This window comes from Eurosta solidaginis, chromosome 4, assembly GCF_040869045.1.
Source record: "Eurosta solidaginis isolate ZX-2024a chromosome 4, ASM4086904v1, whole genome shotgun sequence".
Classification (NCBI taxonomy): domain Eukaryota; kingdom Metazoa; phylum Arthropoda; class Insecta; order Diptera; family Tephritidae; genus Eurosta; species Eurosta solidaginis.
In genome coordinates this window covers 52,755,456-52,776,176 of record NC_090322.1, presented here as the reverse complement: position 1 = coordinate 52,776,176, position 20,721 = coordinate 52,755,456, and the positions used below count along the sequence as shown (strand labels likewise).

At 38.2% G+C, this 20,721-nt stretch overlaps 2 protein-coding genes across 5 annotated transcripts in view; both read right to left on the bottom strand.

Annotated features, from left to right (window-relative positions):
* The window catches only part of LOC137249756 (KH domain-containing, RNA-binding, signal transduction-associated protein 2-like), an 81,746-nt gene extending 62,965 nt beyond the window's left edge, over positions 1-18,781 (bottom strand). For 2 of the 4 annotated variants that reach the window (XM_067781611.1, XM_067781613.1), the window contains exons 1-2: positions 18,440-18,778; positions 18,248-18,369 (exon numbers count right to left, since the gene is read on the bottom strand). In XM_067781611.1, coding sequence (XP_067637712.1) covers positions 18,248-18,369; positions 18,440-18,599 — 282 coding nt within the window. In that variant the 5' untranslated portion in view covers positions 18,600-18,778. Of the gene's footprint in view, positions 1-18,247; positions 18,370-18,439 lie in introns of all 4 variants that reach the window. The other 2 variants (XM_067781610.1, XM_067781609.1) reach the window with 2 other exon arrangements.
* LOC137247904 (uncharacterized) lies at positions 7,807-9,943 on the bottom strand. Its single transcript, XM_067778830.1, has 2 exons — positions 9,481-9,943; positions 7,807-9,413 (listed from the first exon to the last, which is right to left on the bottom strand). Exons 1-2 carry the CDS (start codon positions 9,512-9,514, stop codon positions 8,845-8,847), a joined length of 603 nt encoding a protein of 200 aa, XP_067634931.1. The 5' UTR covers positions 9,515-9,943; the 3' UTR covers positions 7,807-8,844.
* Positions 18,782-20,721: the final 1,940 nt, after the last annotated feature.

The window sequence follows — 20,721 nt, the reverse complement described above, 5'->3', positions numbered from 1 at the left end:
TTCAAAAATGGCGGTCATAGCTATCTTTGAATCTCATTTTTATAATGGAGCTTTATGAAAAAATAAAACATTGTTTGCGTTTTCCCAAAAAATATAATTACAAATAATTTCTATCCTATTTTTTCAACTGTCAATAACTTAGTGAAAAATTGACCGATTCTCATGATTTTTTCTTTGAAATTTTCGTTATTACCTTTACTTTTACATAAATTTATAAGCAATTGCATATAGTTTAAAAAAAATTTTTAGAATCCCAACAAGCAAAGTAAACGTAATTAAACGTAATGTAAGTTTCAAACCACTTTCACAGGAAAATATTTTTGTAAAAATAAAGCTTTTTTCTAAATAACTGTTCAAATGCTTTTCCAATCGATAAATTTTTATTTCAATCAGTTCATTCAAACATTTATACCTTTTTATCAATTTACTTTCACAATTTATATTAATAAACATTTACCCTAAAAATTAAAAATATATTATTAAAAGTAATAAAGTATAAATTTAATATCGAATTTATTATTAACGAAAAAAAAAATTTCAGAGTTTTGTGCATTTGATAGCCTATGAATTGTAAGCAATTCAATTAAAAACATTTCTCCAAAAAAAAAAAAAAAAATTTTTTTTAATTTTACCATTTGCACAAAATTCTGAACTCTCCCATTTTTGATATGCCATTAAATGAAATTTTTGCCTTAAACCACGTAAATTTAATAGGAAAAATTAAAATAGGTATTTCTCTAGCCTATAATTTAGAGAAAATCCGCAGACCGGATGTTCCTTTGTTTTCGAAAAAAAAAAAAACAAATTATATAATTTTCTTAACCAGACTTACCATTTTATAAAATTTATACCAAACGCGACAAATTTTAAACGGATTTTTAAATAATACTCGGATTTACAAAATATTTACCTGAATTATAAAATTTTTCTTTTAAAATAATTTTCAATAAAATTACCGTATTTCAAACACATGTCCGATTCTGAGGGCAATTCCAGCAATAAATCAAGCTCTAAAGGAAGGTGTTCACTAGCTCGTCAAGAAGATTTTTTAGGATTTAATGACTCAGATATCGCAGAAAATAATAATTCAAATTTTCAGTCAGGAGCTGACTTTTCCAATTCTCACTCTACTTCAAATTCTTCTACTTTGCCTTCAACAAATAATTCTTCAGATTTACAATCAAATAACAATATTTCAATCATGGCAACCTCAGAACAAAAAAAGGTGTTCATTACCAGTTGCGCTTCAATTATTAGGGACAACTACAGCGGCGATCCACTGGCATTAGAATCTTTTATCGACAAAATAAAATTAATTGAAGTCTTCTCAGATGAAAATTTAAATAGCACTTTTCTTGCATTTTTGAAATCCAAACTTGAGGGAAAAGCACGCGAAGCATTACCAACCGTAATAAATTCAGTCGATGACATAAAGACTGCCTTGAGAAATAGAATAAAACCCGACAACTCGAAAGTTGTTTCTGGTAAAATCGCGTCTTTACATGTCATCAATAATAACTACTCAGACTTTGCTAAGCGCGTTGAAGAACTATCCGACGCATTGGAACGTTCTTTGATTATTGAAGGTATGACACAAGCCAAGGCACATGAAATGGCCGTAGAGCAAACAGTGAATGTGTGCAGGTTGAACACTCGTTCAGAGTTGGTCAAATCCATCCTGGCTTCAACTACCTTCAGTGATTCAAAAGACGTAGTTGCAAAAATGATAGTCGAACGTAATAATGAAGTTAAAGAAAGACAAGTACTAGCATTCCGTACTCGTGGTAATTGGCAAAGTAGTTTTCGAGGAAATTATAGAGGTAATAATTTCAATAATAGGTACAACAATCCAAATGCAAGATTCAACAATAACAATAGAAATAACTACAACAATAATAATTACGGGTACAATAATTCTAATAGAGGTAATAATGACAGATATAGCACTAATAGAAACAATCAGCCTAGTAGTAGTAACAATAATGCTAATAATAATAATAGACGTTCAAATTCGCGAAGTAATACCAATGTACGCGCTTTAAACGTGAACGACCCTCAGGAGCGAACACTGGGGGATCGGGATCACGATTTAGACAATTAAACGAATATTCTCCAAAAACATTAAAATCCATCTACTGCTTGAACCTTAATTATTCGGATTTTATTGAACTTCAATGTAGCGATTCTACAAACCATGTACTTTTTTAGTAGATTCTCAAGCAGATATTTATTTACTCAAAATTTCATGTTTATCGCAAAATTGTAACTTTAATAGTAACGAAATAACCAACATAACAGGCGTAACACCTGAAACAATTTCAACTTTAGGAACCTTAAAAACCAACTTAACGACGATTTCAATATACCTTCAGACGGAATTATCGGCAAAGACTTTTTAAAATTAAATAAATGCATTATTAATTATGCAAGCGATAGCATAACTATTAATACCGGCTTAAAAACACTAAATATTCTAATTTTGCACGGCACATGTACCGATTCTTTAGTTATTCCTCCGAGATGTGAAGTTTATCGGTTATTTAAATTACCAAAATGCGATAATCCTGTTTTTGTAGACTCGTAAGAAATCTGTAGTGGTGTTTTTACGGCAAAGTGCATTGTTGACACAAATAATCCAGTTCTAAAAATTTTAAATATTACTGACGAAGTAAAACATGTCAAGAATTGCAATATCGTAAGGGAAGATATCACCAACTACAAGGTCTACAAAATCAATGAAACTTCAAAAGATCAAAAACACTTAGAGGAATTAATGAAAATATTAAAAAATCAAATGCCGGGTTATGCTCAAAAACAATTACTAGATTTATGCTTAAAATATGCCGATGTATTCGCTTTAAAAACTGATCGTATGACTTTAAATAATTTTTACGAACAAAAGCTACGTTTAACTGATAAAAATCCAGTCTATATAAAAAATTATCGTTTACCATATACACAACGTGAAGAAATTAATAAACAAGTCGAAAATTTATTGCGAAATGATTTAATAGAACCCAGCTTTTCTAATTATAACAGTCCTTTAATTTTGGTGCCGAAAAAAGATCCTTCAGGCCAAAAGTCTTATCGTATGTGCGTTGATTTCAGAGCAGTCAACAAAAAGCTTATCGCAGACAAATTTCCGTTGGCACGCGTAGACGACATACTCGACAATCTTGGCAGAGCCAAATATTTTTCGACTTTAGATCTTTTTTCTGGTTTTCACCAAATACCACTTCATGTTAATTCTAGAGACGTTACATCTTTCAGTACAGATCGAGGAGCTTTTCGTTGGAAAGTTTTACCTTTCGGTTTAAATATAGCACCAAACTCTTTTTCACGTATGATGTCATTAGCATTTTCAGGCATTTCGCCAAATCAAGCTTTTATGTACATTGACGATGTTATCGTCATCGGATGTAGCGAGACACATCACCTCAAAAATTTAGAAAAAGTTTTCGAAACTTGTAGAAAATTCAATTTAAAATTAAACCCCAACAAATGCAATTTCCTTCGTTCTGAAGTAACTTTTTTAGGCCATAAATGCACCTCAAAAGGCCTACTGCCAGATGAGTCAAAAATTGACGCAATTAAAAAATACACTAAGCCTAAAGACAAGGACGTTATTAGGCGATTCGTGGCATTTGCAAATTATTACAGGCGTTTTATACCTAACTTTGCGTCACTGGCAGCCCCTTTAAATCGTCTAAATCGAAAAAAAGTTGAATTTGTTTGGGATGATGCTTGCGAAAATGCTTTCGAAAAATTAAGATTATCATTAATGTCTCCTCAACTATTACAATACCCTGAGTGGTTGTGGGGCTATATTAAGCCAAAAGCATGGAGATAATGATTTACCGATTTACTTTGCATCAAAATCTTTCAATAAAGCCGAACAAAAAAAGGCAATCATAGAATTAGAACTTTTAGCAATACATTTTGCTATAAAACATTTTCGGCCGTATGTTTACGGTACACATTTCACTGTAAAATCAGACCACAGACCATTAGTTTATCTATTTAATATGGAAGATCCTTCGTCGAAACTCTCTAGAATCAGATTAGATTTATCAGAATACAATTTTACAATTGAATATATTAAAGGAAAATCGAATGTCGTGGCTGATGCTCTTTCGCGTATAAGTATAGACGAGATTAAAGATTCGACAAAACACGTTTTAGCAGTTAAAACGCGTTCACAAACTAAACAAGAATTACAAAACGAAAAAATAAGTTTAAATGATACGACTTCTAACGATAATAAAGTTTATGATAAATTTTCATACGATTTTTCAAAAAAGATACCTCGAGTAAAATCAACAATACAATATAATACAAATAAGGAGATCTCCAATTTACAAATTTATGCGCATTTAAAACATAAAAAATATAATTTACTTAATCTCGTGACTGTTAACGAAATAACGAACTTAGATGAGTTACTTTCGAGGCTGGAAAAAGCAGCCGACAATCACAATATTAAACAATTAGAATGGCCAAAAAGCGATATATTTTTCAATAATTTTACAATTACAAATTTTAAAATCCGCGGAAATGAAATTTTAAAATCATTACAAATAATATTGACGGACCCTGTAGGGGATTCAAGGGGTTGTGTAGCGCAATATATAGCTTCTCCAACCCAATTGTCAACCTCACCTTCGAGCGGCGAATCCCGTTTCACTAACAGACGAGGCTCTGGCGACCCCAAGCTCCTCATGGAACTTGGGGGTGGGGAGGGAGGGATGGCCTGAAGGTTCAATGTGGCCATATAAATCGTTCCCGAGATGGTCGGGCCAGCACCTTAATGGTGCTGTGTTACCGGAGCGTATCGGATCTGTATCCGACAAAGGACCATCACATCGATAACACTCCCCAAAGCCTTCGGGGAGTAACCTAATCGCTACAACAACAACAACAACGGACCCTGTAGAGACCGTAACAGACAATGAACAGAAACAAAAACTTATGACAATTTATCACGAAGATCCAGTGTTAGGAGGTCATTGCGGAACAAAAAGGTTATATGCCAAATTAAGAACTAAATATTACTGGAAAAACATGACACGTGATATACCGAAATTTGTGAAAAATTGCAATAAATGTCTTTTAAATAAAGTGAGACCAAAAACAAAAGAAAATCTTGTCCTTACTCCAACACCCTGTAAACCATTTGACATAGTAATTATCGATACAATAGGTCCACTTCCACAATCAAACTATGGTAACAAGTTCGCTGTTACTATGATATGTGACTTTTCTAAATACCTGGTAACAGTAGCTGTACCAGATAAATCAGCAAAAACTATCGCATGTGCTATTTTTGAAACCTTTATATTAACATATGGTACAATGAAAGCCATTAGATCCGATTTAGGGACGGAATACAAAAATGAATTATGCTCGGAATTAACAAAACTTTTAAAAATTAATCATGATTTCTCAACAGCTGATCACCACGAAACTGTTGGTGCTGTTGAAAGACACCATAGAGTCTTTAACGAATATTTACGTGCATATTCAGATTGGGATATGTATTTGAAATATTTAACATTTTTACATAATACTACAAGTAGTTCGGTTTTCGATAATAAATTTACTCCTTTCGAATTAATATTTGGCAGGAAATCTACAATGCCACATGAATTACAAAAGGAACAAATCGATCCGATCTATAATGTAGAAAATTATACAAAAGAGCTAAAATATAGAATGCAAAAATCTTAAAAAATGGCAACAAATTTGATTAATAAACATAAAATTAGAAATAAAGAATTATACGATAAAAAGGCAAGCCTTTAGAAATTAAAATTAATGATAGGGTTTTAGTAGAAACAGAACCGAGAAATAAACATAGAAATATATATCAAGGTCCCTACATAATAAAGAATATCGATGGACCAAATGTAAAAATTGTTGATGAAATTAATGAAATTGAAAAAACTGTACACAAAAATCGTATACAAAAAATTAATTAAATTGATAGCCGAAAATAATCTTTAAATATAAACCTACTTTAAGAACTTGCCAATGAAGGCCAAACTAAACAAACTATTAATGTTAATTTTTAATACGGCCTAAGGTACAAAATTTATATGTTAAATTGAAATACTTAATAAATATATATTTACCCAATTTAATAATAAGCATACATTTAAAAAAAAAATAGTAACGGCTCACTTCAAACTAAAAACATTATTTTTTACATATTTCATTTTTAAATCTTAATCCTAGTAAAGCCTAAAGAAGAATGTGGCAAGACCGATCACCTTGCCAAATTCTTCTTTTCTAAACGGGGATGATGTAGTGTCAAATTGGGTCACTGCATTTAAATCTGGCAACTCCTCCTCTAATAAATAAAAAGATGCAATGCTCATATTAACACTTGGCATCACTTAAAATGTTAGAGTTGAATGACGCGGAGATTCAACCCCATTGGTTGAATCTCCCGTTACTCGAATTTTTCACGCCATCGCATCATACAATTTTCCCGTTATGCGCAAAAATGCATACCGAGATGGTTGCTGCTGAAAGCGCAGTTTAGTTTAGTTTCATTTTGAAGTGAATCGGTGTCCTATACAGAACGAAAAATAAAAGTCGAAGACTCTAAGTGTGTAGACCAAAACTTAAGTGAAAAAACTAAAACTAGAAATAAAGACTAACTAATTTCAAAATTAAATAAGTTTTTATTAATTGAAAAGGAAACAACAAAAGAAAACGCAGTGAGTGTGTGCGTACAGGCGTGGGGCTGCAAGCCCAAAATTAAGTGGCATTTAAAAGCCACGCTACAGGGCGAAATGGGAGGAGCACCTAAGAAGCTGTAACCTCTCTGCCGGTGTGGGTAATCGTTGGTGCACCGTAAAGTCCCTATCGAATCCGTCCAAGCACAACGACAAAATTTCCATCGCCTTTGGCGATAAAATGCTGTCGGATGCGAAAAAATGCGCGAACGCTTTTTGTCGACAATACATATTGCATTCTACGGTTGACAAAAATAGACGGAGGGCAAACAGACGCGCACGTAAACATAAGTTCAGCGCATCACTGTAAGTTCAGCGCAACCTGTCTCTTTCCACCTTTGCAATTCCCGAAAAATGGAAAATGGCGACGGTTGTGCTACTAAGGCCTGGAAAACCAGCTAACATAGGAGAGTCATATCGCCCGATATCTCTGCTATCGCCAGTAGCCAAGACGCTTGAAGCCATTTTGCTTCCTTACTTCAAAGCAAAATTGCAGCTAGCCTGCCATCAGCATGGCTTCATGAAACTCCATAGCACCACCACCGCGCTAAATGCAATCAGCACCCAGACAAATTGCGGTTTAAATCAAAACCCCCACCATAGAACAGTACTCGTTGCGCTAGATCTATCAAAAGCTTTTGATACGGCACGTTACTGCAAGACCTGGAAGGGTCTACCCTTCATCCATGTCTTAAAAGGTGGGCCGCAAATTATCTGGGTGGTCGGCAGGAATCGGTTCAATTTAGAAATCAAACATCAAAACCAAGAAGAATTAAACAAGGGATGCCACAGGGTGATGTCCTATACGCCGATGACTGCACAATAATGGCCACAGGCCCAGGCCCACAGATCGATGAGCTTTGCAATAGAATAAACGACTACCTCCCTGATCTCTCCAGTTTTTTCGAATCGCGAAACCTGGCATTATCACCGACTAAATCCTCCGCGACCTTATTTACAACATGGACATCCCAAATGTCGACCATTTCGAACATCCACGTCGATGGCACTACGCTACCGACTGTCCTACATTTTGGTGAGCATGCAGCCGCAATTGTGCCGAAAAACCAGAGCCGTAATAAAATCCTCAAATCCCTTGCTGCCAGTACTTGGGGAAAAGACAAAGAAGCGCTCATCATGAAGCATATTTTCATAAAAATTAGTTAACATAATAAATAAACTCGAAGCTCGTGTTGAGAGGGTTTCGGAAAATTTATTTGTTTTTTTATCCTTACAAAAACAAATATTTTTTTTAGTGTAACTTTTTTATTTGACATCCGATTGATATGGCAAAATGTTTACCTTGAAAGCCAATTTCGGTAATAGTCTAGTTGAGGGGTCGACTGCTAATACGCAACCAAAAATATCGAGAGAGGTGTCAATCGACGCGTCTTGATATCAGTATGAATAATCCGAAGGCGGAGAATAAAAATATTAACTCGTTCAAAAGATATTAACGAAAAAAAGACCTTCGGGTACTCCGAAACCGGGGGTCGGATCCATAGTATTTTGGCGCAGAACACCTTTCTGCGTTGGCGGCCTTCGGCCGCGCTTATAAAAAATAACCCTGGGCTACGCCATGCCAAGTCCGGGTGTGTGTGGTATAACCGTGGCTACCGCCACGGTGATGCAAAATTTTTGTTGATGGGTACAACACAACAACAACCTCATGAAAATCGCCAACTTCAACTGCAAATATCTCCGGACAGAGATACAATTTTTCTTTTCCGCCTTCGGATTTTTGTTCCCGAGATTAATACGCGTCTTTTGACACCTCTCTCGCTATTTTTGGTAGCGTATTAGCAGTCGACCCCTCAACTAGACTATTACCCCAATTTCTTCTAATGTTCTTTTGAGCTCGGAAGTCGTTTTCACATAGTTGTGTCAGCTACCGAGTTGTAGGCCCTTAAAATATTATTTTTCTTTCATCAAACATAAGTATAAAAATATTCACCAAACATAATAAATATTGGAACTTCTTTGTTTCAAAACTTTGTCAAATAATTCAAAAATAACATTGCCATGAATTTCGAAGCACGATAATTTGACGAACAAAAAGAATATTTTAAGGAACAACCCGATCTATTGCACACTTGCTTCTAAACTACCAAAATGAGTCATGTAGTATTGTTCTGTTGTATTTCCACGCAACTTCACCATGAGGTGTCATGAAGTACTCCATAAATTGTTCACGCACATTTACTGCATTGCTTGCTGGCCTACCTAAAGTACTGCTTGGCCGAATTGATGGGAGCATTCCGCTTTCTCCAAGCTCCATTCGCCAATTACCTTGAACAGCAACACCATTTGTCTCACTATCTACGTCAGATGTTCTCATATATACTGATTTGCGGCTTAAAAGAAAATTGTGTAGGACGCAAATGGCCAGAACAATAGCTTTCACGTATACTGGTTTCTCGTCCATTGGCCTTCTCAGAATTCGGTACCGCGATGCACATATTCCGAACACATTTTCATCTACATTTCTGGCTCGAGATAGCCTATAGTTGAAAATTTTGTGCGACATAATTTGTTCACGATAACAAAAAGGTTTCATTATGTACGTTTTCAAAGGAAAAGCGTCGTCAGCAACAATGACAAAAGGCATTTCATTTCCTTCATGTGGAAGTGGATTCGGTGGTGGAAAATTAATTGTATATGTAAAGTGGACATCTGTGTATTTTGGAATAAGAGTTAATGATTATTTACACTAAATTCCAAGATTTTGTAGCAGAATTACCTTCCAAATACACCACTATCAGATTCACGGTCATATGCTCCAACTTCTACAAACAAAAATTTGTAGTCGGCGTCCACTGGAGCCTTGAGAACAATGCTGTTGAATTTTTTATAATTGAAGTACTCAGAGCCGCAGTTTGCAGGTGCCTGAATAGCTACATGCTTTCCATCAAGTGCCCCACAGCAATTAGGGAAATTCCACCGCTGTTGAAAACGTTGAGCAATTTCTGTCCATTCATGACTGCTGGGAACCTTGACGAAATATAACCACCATTAATATATGTGTAGAGTTCTGACTGATTAAAGAAATCACATGAATACTCACTTCTAAAAAATCGTCTTTCAAAGCTTCATAAATAGCACATGTCTCACGTATTGCATGACAGATGGTAGTTTTTCCCAATAGGAAAACAGTCATCAGGCTGGAAAAGCTATCTCCTGTTGCCAAGTAACGTAAAGTTACTGCCAACTTCTCCCCTACCGAGATGGCATCCCGGAACTTCGTATTAGATTTGTAAACGTACGGGGTTATGCGCTCCACAAGAAAGTCAAAGTCCTCCAGAGTCATCCTCAAAAAATGTTTACACCATTTTGGATCTAGCACGAACAGCTTAGAACGCAGTGTAGCGTAGAACCCACATATTCCTCTATCGCGAAGCCCTGGCCTAACCCACCACTGCTTCCGCTTCCTTAGCTGGTGCCGCTTTCTTCTCCATGCCCTTAGGCTTGTCACAAAACAAAGAGCAGCTATCGCCATTTGTTTATTTTTCAGCATTTTTTTGTTTAAATTAATTATTTGATCGACTTTTACAAAATTTAATTCACTCTCGCCTGGATGACAATCGACTGACACCAGAATTTGATGACAGTCTTTAACACACACTGCTATATCGAGACTTCATTCCAGTTTTTTATATGTAATGAAAACACATTAGACACCAAATCGCCATGGTGACAGTTAAGTCAGTATTTGATTTCAGTGATTTTGGCATAATGAAAACCAGCCTTAAGGATACAAAAAAAGAAAACCCCCAAAACAAAAAAAAAAAAAAAAGTATGTATGAATTAAAAAAAAAAAACAGGATTAGCCTGGCTTCATCGGGCCACTTGAGGGCAGTGCGCTGCCACAACGTCCGAAAAAAAAAAATAGAGGTAACAATTCGAGATAATCCAACGGTAGAGGTAGAAATGCAACGTACGCGCTTTAAACGCGAGTGCCCCTCGGGAGCGAACACTGAGGGAGGACGAACTAAGCGAGTAAGGGAACTTCCCTCACCAATAGCAATCTATTGTTTAAACCTAAATTATTCACATTTCATAGAATTACAACTTAACGAGTCACAAAAATTTTGTTCTTCCCTAGTAGACACTCAAGCAGACATGTCTTTAATAAAAATATCATGTGTAGACAGTATCATTTCCTTAAATACAAACGACATTATTAACATTACCGTTGTTACTTCTAATTCAGTTTCTACCTTAGGTAAAATTACAGCAAATTTAAATTTTTCAAACATTTCTATTAAACATACTTTACATGTAGTAAATGAAGACTTTAATATTCCATCCGATGGCATACTGGGTAAAGATATTATGAAAGTTAACAAATGCATTATTAATTATGAAAGAAATAGTATTTCCTTTTGGATAGGCAATGAAAAAGTCGCGATACCAATCCTGCACGGAACAGAAAGCGACAGTTGTATCATTCCACCAAGATGTGAAATATTCACTTTTTGATTTAGGAGATTCACCCGAGCCACTTATCGTGGACTCGCAGGAAATTGAAAAAGGCGTTTTCACAGCTAGGTGCATTGTTAATTCCAGTAACCCAAAATTAAAGTCATAAATACCACGGATGATATAAAGTATGTGAAAATAAACAATATTCGGACAGAAAAACTTTCAAATTATAATGTTTATACAATTAACACGACGGAAACAGAAGACAAACATACGAAAAAACTTATTTCAATTTAAAAAAAAACAAATACCTCAACATGCTCATAGTAAATTAATTGACCTTTGCATAGATTATGCCGACATTTTCGCTCTTGACACGGACAAAATGACTTTAAACAACTTATACGAGCAATAATTAAGACTGACAGACAACAGGGGGACTCATGATAGCATATAAACTTATAAGGTGTAAAATTATATCCCTTTACACACGCGGTTATATGAACGCACCTAGTAATACTCTTGATAAACTTGATTGTTTATCAGCTGTATTATTGCCAAACAAAAATTTTTTGATTGTTATACAAATTAAAAAATGCCAAGATTAAGTGAAAAATCAAAACTAAAACGCCTTTACTTGCTGATGTTGGAGATTTCTGATGAAAATGCCGGCTGTAATGTCTGCAAGGTTGCATACCTTTGAGTTTACCGCGTTTACACAATGAAATGTGCGCGTAAATTTATACAAATTGTGTAAATGATTTTTCATACAAAATTTGACAGCTCGTTTACGCACTAGATAAATTTATACGTTTACACACTTTATGGCATTTATACGGTTACATGAGTCCCCCTAACGAGCCGGTATATGTTAAGAATTATCGATTGCCATATTTATTTACGCGAAGAAATAAATCGCCAAGTAAATAAATTATTACACAACGATTTGATTGAACCCAGTTACTCTAATTACAATAGTCCTTTGATTGTAGTCCCAAAGAAAGATACTAAGGGTCAAAAATCTTATCGATTGTGCGTAGATTTTCGCGCAGTAAACAAAAAACTCATTGCTGATAAATTTCCACTAGCTAGAGTTGACGATATTTTAGATAATCTCGGTAGAGCAAAATATTTTTCCACATTAGATCTTTTTCTGGATTTCATCAAATCCCCTTGCATCCTGACTCACGTGACATTACTTCTTTCAGCACTGACCGAGGTGCATTTAGATGGAAAGTGCTTCCATTCGGTTTAAACATAGCACCAAATTCATTCTCACGAATGATGACAATAGCTTTTTCGGGTATACCACCCAACGTCGCATTTCTGTACGTCGACGATAATATTGTCATAGGTTGTAGTGAAGCACACCACATTAAAAATCTTTCGAAAGTTTCCAATACATGTAGATCTTTCAATCTCAAACTTAACACAAATAAATGCAACTTTTTACGACCAGAAGTTACATTTTTAGGTCATAAATGTTCAGCCAAAGGTTTGTTGCCAGACGACTCTAAAATAAACGCAATTAAAAAGTATACAAAACCGACTGATAAAGACGTGGTACGACGATTCGTCGCGTTTGCAAACTATTACAGACGGTTTATACGTAATTTTGCGTCTCTGGCAGCGCCTCTAAAACGATTAAGTAGAAAAAGAGTTGAATTCGTATGGGATGTTGAGTGCGAAAGAGCATTATCTTTAAAAGCAGCGTTGCTTTCACCAAAATTACTTCAATATCCAGATTTTACTAAACAATTCATTATTACAGTTGATGCTTCCACATCTGGATGTGGCGCTATTTTAAGTCAAGAACAGCAAGGTAGTGATTTACCAATTTGTTTCGCTTCTAAAGCATTTAATAAAGCAGAGCAGAAAAAACCAATTATAGAGTTAGAGCTTTTAGCTATTTACTTTGGAATCAAGCAATTTCGACCATACGGTTATGGCACCCATTTTATTGTAAAGTCAGATCATAGACCTCTAGTATACTTATTCAATATGAAAGACCCATCTTCAAAACTTTCAAGAATAAGACTAGAACTAGCTAAATATAATTTCACTATTGTATATATTAAGGGTAAATCAACCGTTGATGCTGATGCACTATCGCGTATTACAATCGATGAGATCAAAGAATCGAACAAACAAATTTTAGCAGTTCAAACAAGATCAATGACAAAACAGCAAAACGACAATAATCTTCATATTAAAACAGACAAAAACCACGAAAAACAACTTACTTTACACGTCTACGACAAATTTTCATTTAATATTTCTAAAAAAGTTCCACGGATAAGATCTGCACTTACGTACGATAAAAATAATAAAACAAATTTAAGAATTTTTGCGCATATTAAACATAAAAAACTCGAGTTACTTAGGGGGGCGCTAAGGCGCAGACTACGGGACGCCCTAGGACGTGAACAGCAAAGAGCCACAAAGGATTTATAGAAGTTACGTGGCCGTCTGGTTTTGGGGTCTAGCCCAGAACAACCTGTCCGATGCAATCATCCCTTACACGAGACACACTGACACGAGTATGGCCGTCCTAAAAAGACTCTTTTCCGGCATATGCAGCAAAACCATTTCTCAGGACCGAGGTCAGGAGACGGACCCGGATTGGGTTCCGCTGCAAGAAGCTGCTGGGAGGATGAAAATTTGTGTGAGGGACGCAACAAATTAAATGGGGTTACACTGAAATGGCAGTCCTTGGTCGGGAAAAATTCCGAGTCGCTTCGGTACATAGAACCGACGGCCTTGGGAAGCGTCATTAAAAAAAAAAAAAAAATTGATGACAATTTGTTATGTTGTTGTTGTTGTAGCAGTGCTTCGCCCCACCTAACAGACGCGACTGATCACAAACTGTCATCAATATCCTCTAACGGGAGTCCAAGGAAACTTGCTGTTTCAACAGGGGTGGACCATAGGGAAAGGGGTGTTAGAGGCGTTGGTTCCACATTACAATTAAAGAGATGGTAGGTGTCATGTGGGGACACACTGCAAGCGGGGCATACATTTTGTATGTCGGGGTTGATTCTGGATAGGTAAGAGTTTAACCTGTTACAGTATCCAGAACGAAGTTGAGCCAGAGTGACACGCGTTTCCCTGGGGAGTATGCGTTCCTCTTCCGCAAGTTTTGGATACTTTACTTTGAGTACTGGGTTCACCGGGCAATTCCCGGCATAAAGGTCCGACGCCTGTTTGTGGAGTTCACCAAGGACCTGCTTGTGTTTTTTCGCTTCATACGGCTGTGTTCTCAGATGCCGTATTTCCTCAAAATGCTTACGGAGATGACTCCTTAAGCCCCTAGGCGGTGCTGGCTCGTCAATCAGATGTCTGTTGGGATGCCCAGGTTTCTGGGTATTCAACAGGAACTGTTTGGTCAGCATCTCGTTTCTTTCCCTGATGGGGAGTATTCTCGCCTCATTATGTAGATGGTGTTCTGGGGACATAAGAAGACAGCCCGTGGCAATTCTGAGAGCAGTATTTTGGCAGGCCTGTAGCTTCTTCCAGTCGGTAATTTTTAGGCTTGGCGACCATATGGGTGACGCGTAGCACGTAATCGGCTGGCTAATTGCTTTGTATGTAGTCATGAGCGTTTCTTTATCTTTTCCCCAGGTACTGCCAGCAAGGGATTTGAGGATTTTGTTACGGCTCTGAATTCTCGGAACAATTGCGGCTGCGTGCTCACCAAAATGTAGATCCTGATCAAACGTCACACCCAAGATTTTGGGGTGTAGGACAGTCGGTAGCGTAGAGCCATCGACGTGGATGTTCAAAATGGTCGACATTTGGGACGTCCATGTTGTAAATAAGGTCGCGGAAGATTTAGTCGGTGATAATGCCAGGTTTCGCGAGGCGAAAAAACTGGAGAGATCAGGGAGGTAGCCGTTTATTTTATTGCATAGCTCATCGATCTGTGGGCCTGGGCCTGTGGCCATTACTGTGCAGTCATCGGCGTAGGAAACGATTGTGACTCCTTCCGGTGGTGAAGGTAGTTTAGATATGTAGAAATTAAACAAAAGTGGGGATAGGACACCACCCTGTGGCACCCCTTGTTTAATTCTCCTTGGCTTTGATGTTTCGTTTCTAAATAGCACCGATGCCTGCCGACCACCCAGATAATTTGCGGTCCACCTTTTAAGACATGGGGGAAGGGTAGACCCTTCCAGGTCTTGCAGTAACGAGCCGTGGTTGACCGTATCAAAAGCTTTTGATAGGTCTAGCGCTACGAGTACTGTTCTATGGTGGGGGTTTTGATTTAAACCGCAATTTATCTGGGTACTAATGGCATTTAGCGCGGAGGTAGTGCTATGGAGTTTTCTGAAGCCATGCTGATGGGAGGCTAGTTGCAAATTTGCTTGGAAATAAGGGAGCAAAATGGCTTCTAGCGTCTTTGCTACTGGCGATAGGAGAGATATCGGACGATACGACTCTCCTATGTTAGCTGGTTTACCAGGCTTTAGTAGCGGGACCACCTTGGCCATTCTCCATTTCTCGGGTATGACAAAGGTGGAAAGAGACAGGTTGAAGACCTGCGCTAAATATTTGAAACCCTCTTTCCCTAGGCTTTTAAGCATCGGCATGGCTATGCCGTCTGGGCCCACTGCTTTGGATGGTTTAGCGCGACCAATGGCGTCCTCAACCTCTTTAGCGGTGATGGTGATTGGTGACGCGCTGAATTTGTGTTTATGTGCGTGTCTGTTGGCCCTCCGTCTAACTTTGTCGAACGTAGAATGCATTATATATTGTCGGCAGTAAGCGCTCGCGCATTTTTTCGCATCCGACAGCACTTTGTCGCCAAAGGCGATGGAAACTTTGTCTTTGTGCTTAGTCGGATTCGATAGGGACTTTACGGTGGACCAAAGTTTACCCACACCGGTAGAGAGGTTACAACCTCTTAGGTGCTCCTCCCATTTCGCCCGCTTGTGTTCATCCACAAGCAATCTGATGCGTTGGTTTATATCCCTTATTTGGGGGTCGCCTGGATCAAGCTGCCTTATAAGGTCACGTTCTCTCGCTAAGTTTGCGGCCTCCGCCGGGAAGTGGGGCCGGATTTCGGGAATTCTCCCGGCGGGAATGAAACGTGCCGAGGCGGATTCAATGACCTTGCGAAAGGCACGCTCCCCTTGGCGGGCATCAGTCGGAATAGGGAGGGCAGCAAAGAGGTTGTCTGTAAAGGATTTATATTCTCCCCACTTTCCTTTTTTAAAGTTTATGAAAGTGCGTTTTTCGGTGACGATGAAGTCGGCGGTACGCTCGAGCGAAACAAGTATAGGCAGGTGGTCGGATGCCAATGATACCATCGGCTGCCAGTTGACGCAGTTTACGAGTTCTGCGCTCACGATTGAGATATCTGGCGAACTGTGACAGCTTCCTACCATACGTGTGGGGGCGTCTCCGTTTATTGTGCAGAACGTCGTTTCTTCTATTTGATCCGCCAACATCTCGCCCCTACTGTCCGCCCGCAAATTTGAATGCCATAGATCATGATGGGCATTGAAGTCGCCTAAAATAATGCGATTGTTTCCAGTGAGTAAGGCTCTAATATTAGGGTGGTATCCACCGGGGCAACAGGTGGCAGGGGGGATGTAGATGTTGATGATTTCTAGGTTTGCATCGCCTGACCGGACAGATAGGCCTTGACGTTCTAAGACGTTGTCCCTGCGGTCGATGCCAGGATCAAATATGTGATATTGCACAGAGTGGTGTATTATAAACGCGAGGCCGCCTCCATTTCCGCTCTCGCGATCTTTTCTGTGGACATTATACCCAGAGCAGGACTGCAATGCAGATCGTGCTGTGAGTTTAGTCTCTTGAATCGCAGCAATGCGGATGTTGTGCCGCTTCATGAAATTGACTATCTCCGTAATCTTCCCAGTTAGTCCATTACAGTTTAACTGCAGAATTCTGAAGTGCATGAGGGGAGACGTCGCCACTCTGGGGGTAAGTGACGGGTGACTACGCCTGGGTTCAGGAAGGCCAGGACGCAATTGCTGTTGTGGCCCTGGGACTGGGCGTCCTTGGGCAAGCATTGGGGTACCCGGATGATTTGGGTTTGCGACCTGGCAACATGGCGCGATGAAACCCGCCGAGGGGTTGCCGTCGCGGAGACCAGAACATCTAGGAAAGTGGCACCACCCGAGGCAGGAGCTGCATTGGGCGGATGTCGCAAACATATATATTCTGTGCTGGCAAACGGTGCAAACGGAGGTAGGGACTAAGAGTCTGTTTCCCTGACCTACACGATTGCTGCCGGAAAAGAGGGGGGGAGAAGACGGGGGCAGGGGCTGTTGCTCAGCATTGCTTCCGACTCTACTACGAAGATTGTAGTTATGAGTGGTAGCAGCTGTTTGAGTTGTTGGCGCCGTAAGGCGCGAGCAGCAGCGGGTACTTGTTGTGGCTTGCTGAGCAGCGGGGCTGCTGGAAGGTAATGGGGGGGCGCTTAGACGTAGACTACGGGACGCCCTTGGGCGTGAACAGCAAGGAGCCACAAAAGATTTATAAAAGTTACGTGGACGTCGGGTTTTGGGATCAAGCCCAGAACAACCTGTCCGATGCAACCATCCCTTACACGAGACACACTGAACAGAGTATGACCGTCCTAAAAAGATTCTTTTCCGGCAGATGCAGCAAAACCATTTCTCAGGACCGAGGTCAGGAGACGGACCCGGATTGGATTCGATACCTTCCCGGAGCAAGAGAATATGGAGCAGTCCTGCTGCAAGGAGCTGCTGGGAGGATGACAATTTGTGGGAGGGACGAAACAAATTAAATGGGGTTACACTGAAATGACAGTCCTTGGTCGGGAAAAATCCCGAGTCGCTCCGGTACATAGAACCGACTGCCTTGGGAAGCGGACAATTTGTTATCGGTCGCAGCTATTAGGTGGGGCGAAACTTTGCTACAACAACAACAGTCTTAAGAGTAGAAAATATAGTAACGCGCCGATATTTTTGACATTCGGCGGCGGCATACGAATAACGACGGAAATAGGCGTATATTTCTAATCCATACATACATACAAGTGAAGCTAATATAAGCGAATTGTGGATAAGTACATAATCGTTATTGGTTTTTACCTTTGGAAATTGCTTTACTGGTATATAAACTTTTTGTATCACTTTAATTGGTCTTTGCATATACACATCTGCAAGCAATTCCGTGCCTGGTATGCGACCAGTGGCATAGACACGATTAAAAGCTGTAATTTTAAATAGAAGTGATGTCAAATGTGTATGAGCAAAATTATAAGCATTTTTGTAATGAGCTACCTTCATCGATGAGTAGACCACACAATGGAAATTCGTTCCCCAAACGCTCACGTTCTTTGTTCATGTCTGCAAGAAATTTCTGTGCCACACCGTTTATACGTGGACCATCATTGTTCTCTATTTTTGGAGCTTCATTACTTTCACCAGCACTTTCGACCATTTTTGAATAAAATATTACTTTGCTCAACCTTTATATTATTCCTTGAAACAGTTTAATTAGCACCTCAACCATAGATCTTTGAAAAGGTAAAACTGTACAATGCCGTCATCTGTGACAATGCCATAGATGAAACCTCAACTGCAAAAAATATGTATATATGTATACATATATATCCTAGAGGAAATACAAAAACGATAGTTGATTCGATAATCTTGCCTTCATGAATGATGGCATTTCTAGCCCAAAAAACATTCTTTTTCATATTCGTTCAACGCAGTCTTATACTATGTCTACACGATACACGATTACATTCCTGGGGAAAATTTTAGAATAGCACCCCCCGAGTTCGGGGTAAAACTTGGTATCAAATGAAAGAGGGAGTTGTCCCGATCACAAATATATATATTTTAAAGTGCGCAAACTTATAATTTAAAAGTTATTTGTTGTTAAAATTTGCAAATTTAGCAAATTTCTATAGCTCTTTAAATTAAAATTTACATATCTTTCAAAACCTTAATCCACATAAATATCTATATAAATTGGCAACGATAAACTTAAATTGCATTTTTGTATATTTCACATTTCATTTTTGCATTGTTTTTACTTATTATAAATGTTTTTATTAAATCAATCGCGTTTTTGTAGCAACATGCACATTCATATATATATATATATTTTATTGATGACATTACAAAGCTGTGCTGCCACATAAACAAAAAAAAAAACAAATATAAATATTACCTTACCACCTTTCAGTTAATAAAGAAAAAGGAAAATATATATTTTTACTACTCATTTTGAGAAGTTGAAACACCTTTCCGCGTAGGCGGCCTTCGGCCGCGCTTATAAAAAATAACCCTGGGCTACGCCATGCCAAGTCCGGATGTGTGGTATAACCGTGGCTTCTGCGCAGAAGGGTGTACTACGCAGAAGGACATCGCCGTGGCGGTAGCCACGGTTATACCACACACCCGGACTTGGCATGGCATAGCCCAGGGTTATTTGGTATAAGAGCGGCCAAAGGCCGCCTATGCAGCCGGTGTTGGATCGGCTAACATAACAATAAACAAATTTTCGGTAAATAAAGACTAGAAAAGTTAAAGATATATATACATCAGATGAAACGTATCTTTATAAGTTATTTTTAGATTCTGCACTTGTTCCGTTTTTTAGATGTGGCAGCACAGATATGTAATGTCATAAAATATATATACTTATACACATATAAAAGTTGTATAGAAATTTGCAAACTTTAACAACAAATAACTTTTAAATTATAAGTTTGCGCACTTTAAAATATATATATTTGTGATCGGAAGAACTCCCTCTTTCATTTGATACCAAGTTAAACCCCGAACTCGGGGGTGCTAAACTAAATCGCTGCCCATTCCTGTCCAAACGATTATGCTTCTTCTTTTGCATAATTTCAAATGACATTTGGGTAATTGTGAAGTTTAGGGGCCCCACCCTAAAATTGGGAATTTTTTTTGATTGAGGTATCAAAAGACGCGTATTCACGTCTAGATCAAGAATCCGAAAGCGGAAGTTAACTTTTTTTTACCGTTTAAAAGTTATGCGCGAAAAACTGGTTCGTCTTGTACTTATTGTTCCCGCACATTTACAATCTTTTAAGCGCAGCAATCACATTCGGTTTTGTTTTTGATAGATTAATACAATTTGATATTCACGAATTAGTGAAAAAAATTTGCTTAATTCCTCTAATTAATATTCAATTAGGTAATAAAAATATAGAAAATACACTTTAATCACTTGATTCGTTGTTGAAGAAAAACAACTAATGGTGAAGAGTGCTGCCAGATGGGCAACAATAGAAATTAACTGAACAAGAAATTGCTCTTGCTTTTCTCAAGTCGTCTGCGTAGAACACCCTTAGCCGATCCAACGCAGAAGGGTATACTACGCAGAAGGACATCACCACACACCCGGGTTTGGCATGGCGTAGCCCAGGGTTATTTTTTATAAGCGCGGCCGAAGGCCTCCTATGCAGAAAGGTGTACTACGCAGAATTACTGTGCATGTTTAGTTAAGCCTTTTTTGAAAAAAAAATAAAATTAAAAGTATTTTGTCAATAACACATTTGTTCGACTTATTATTCGATTTA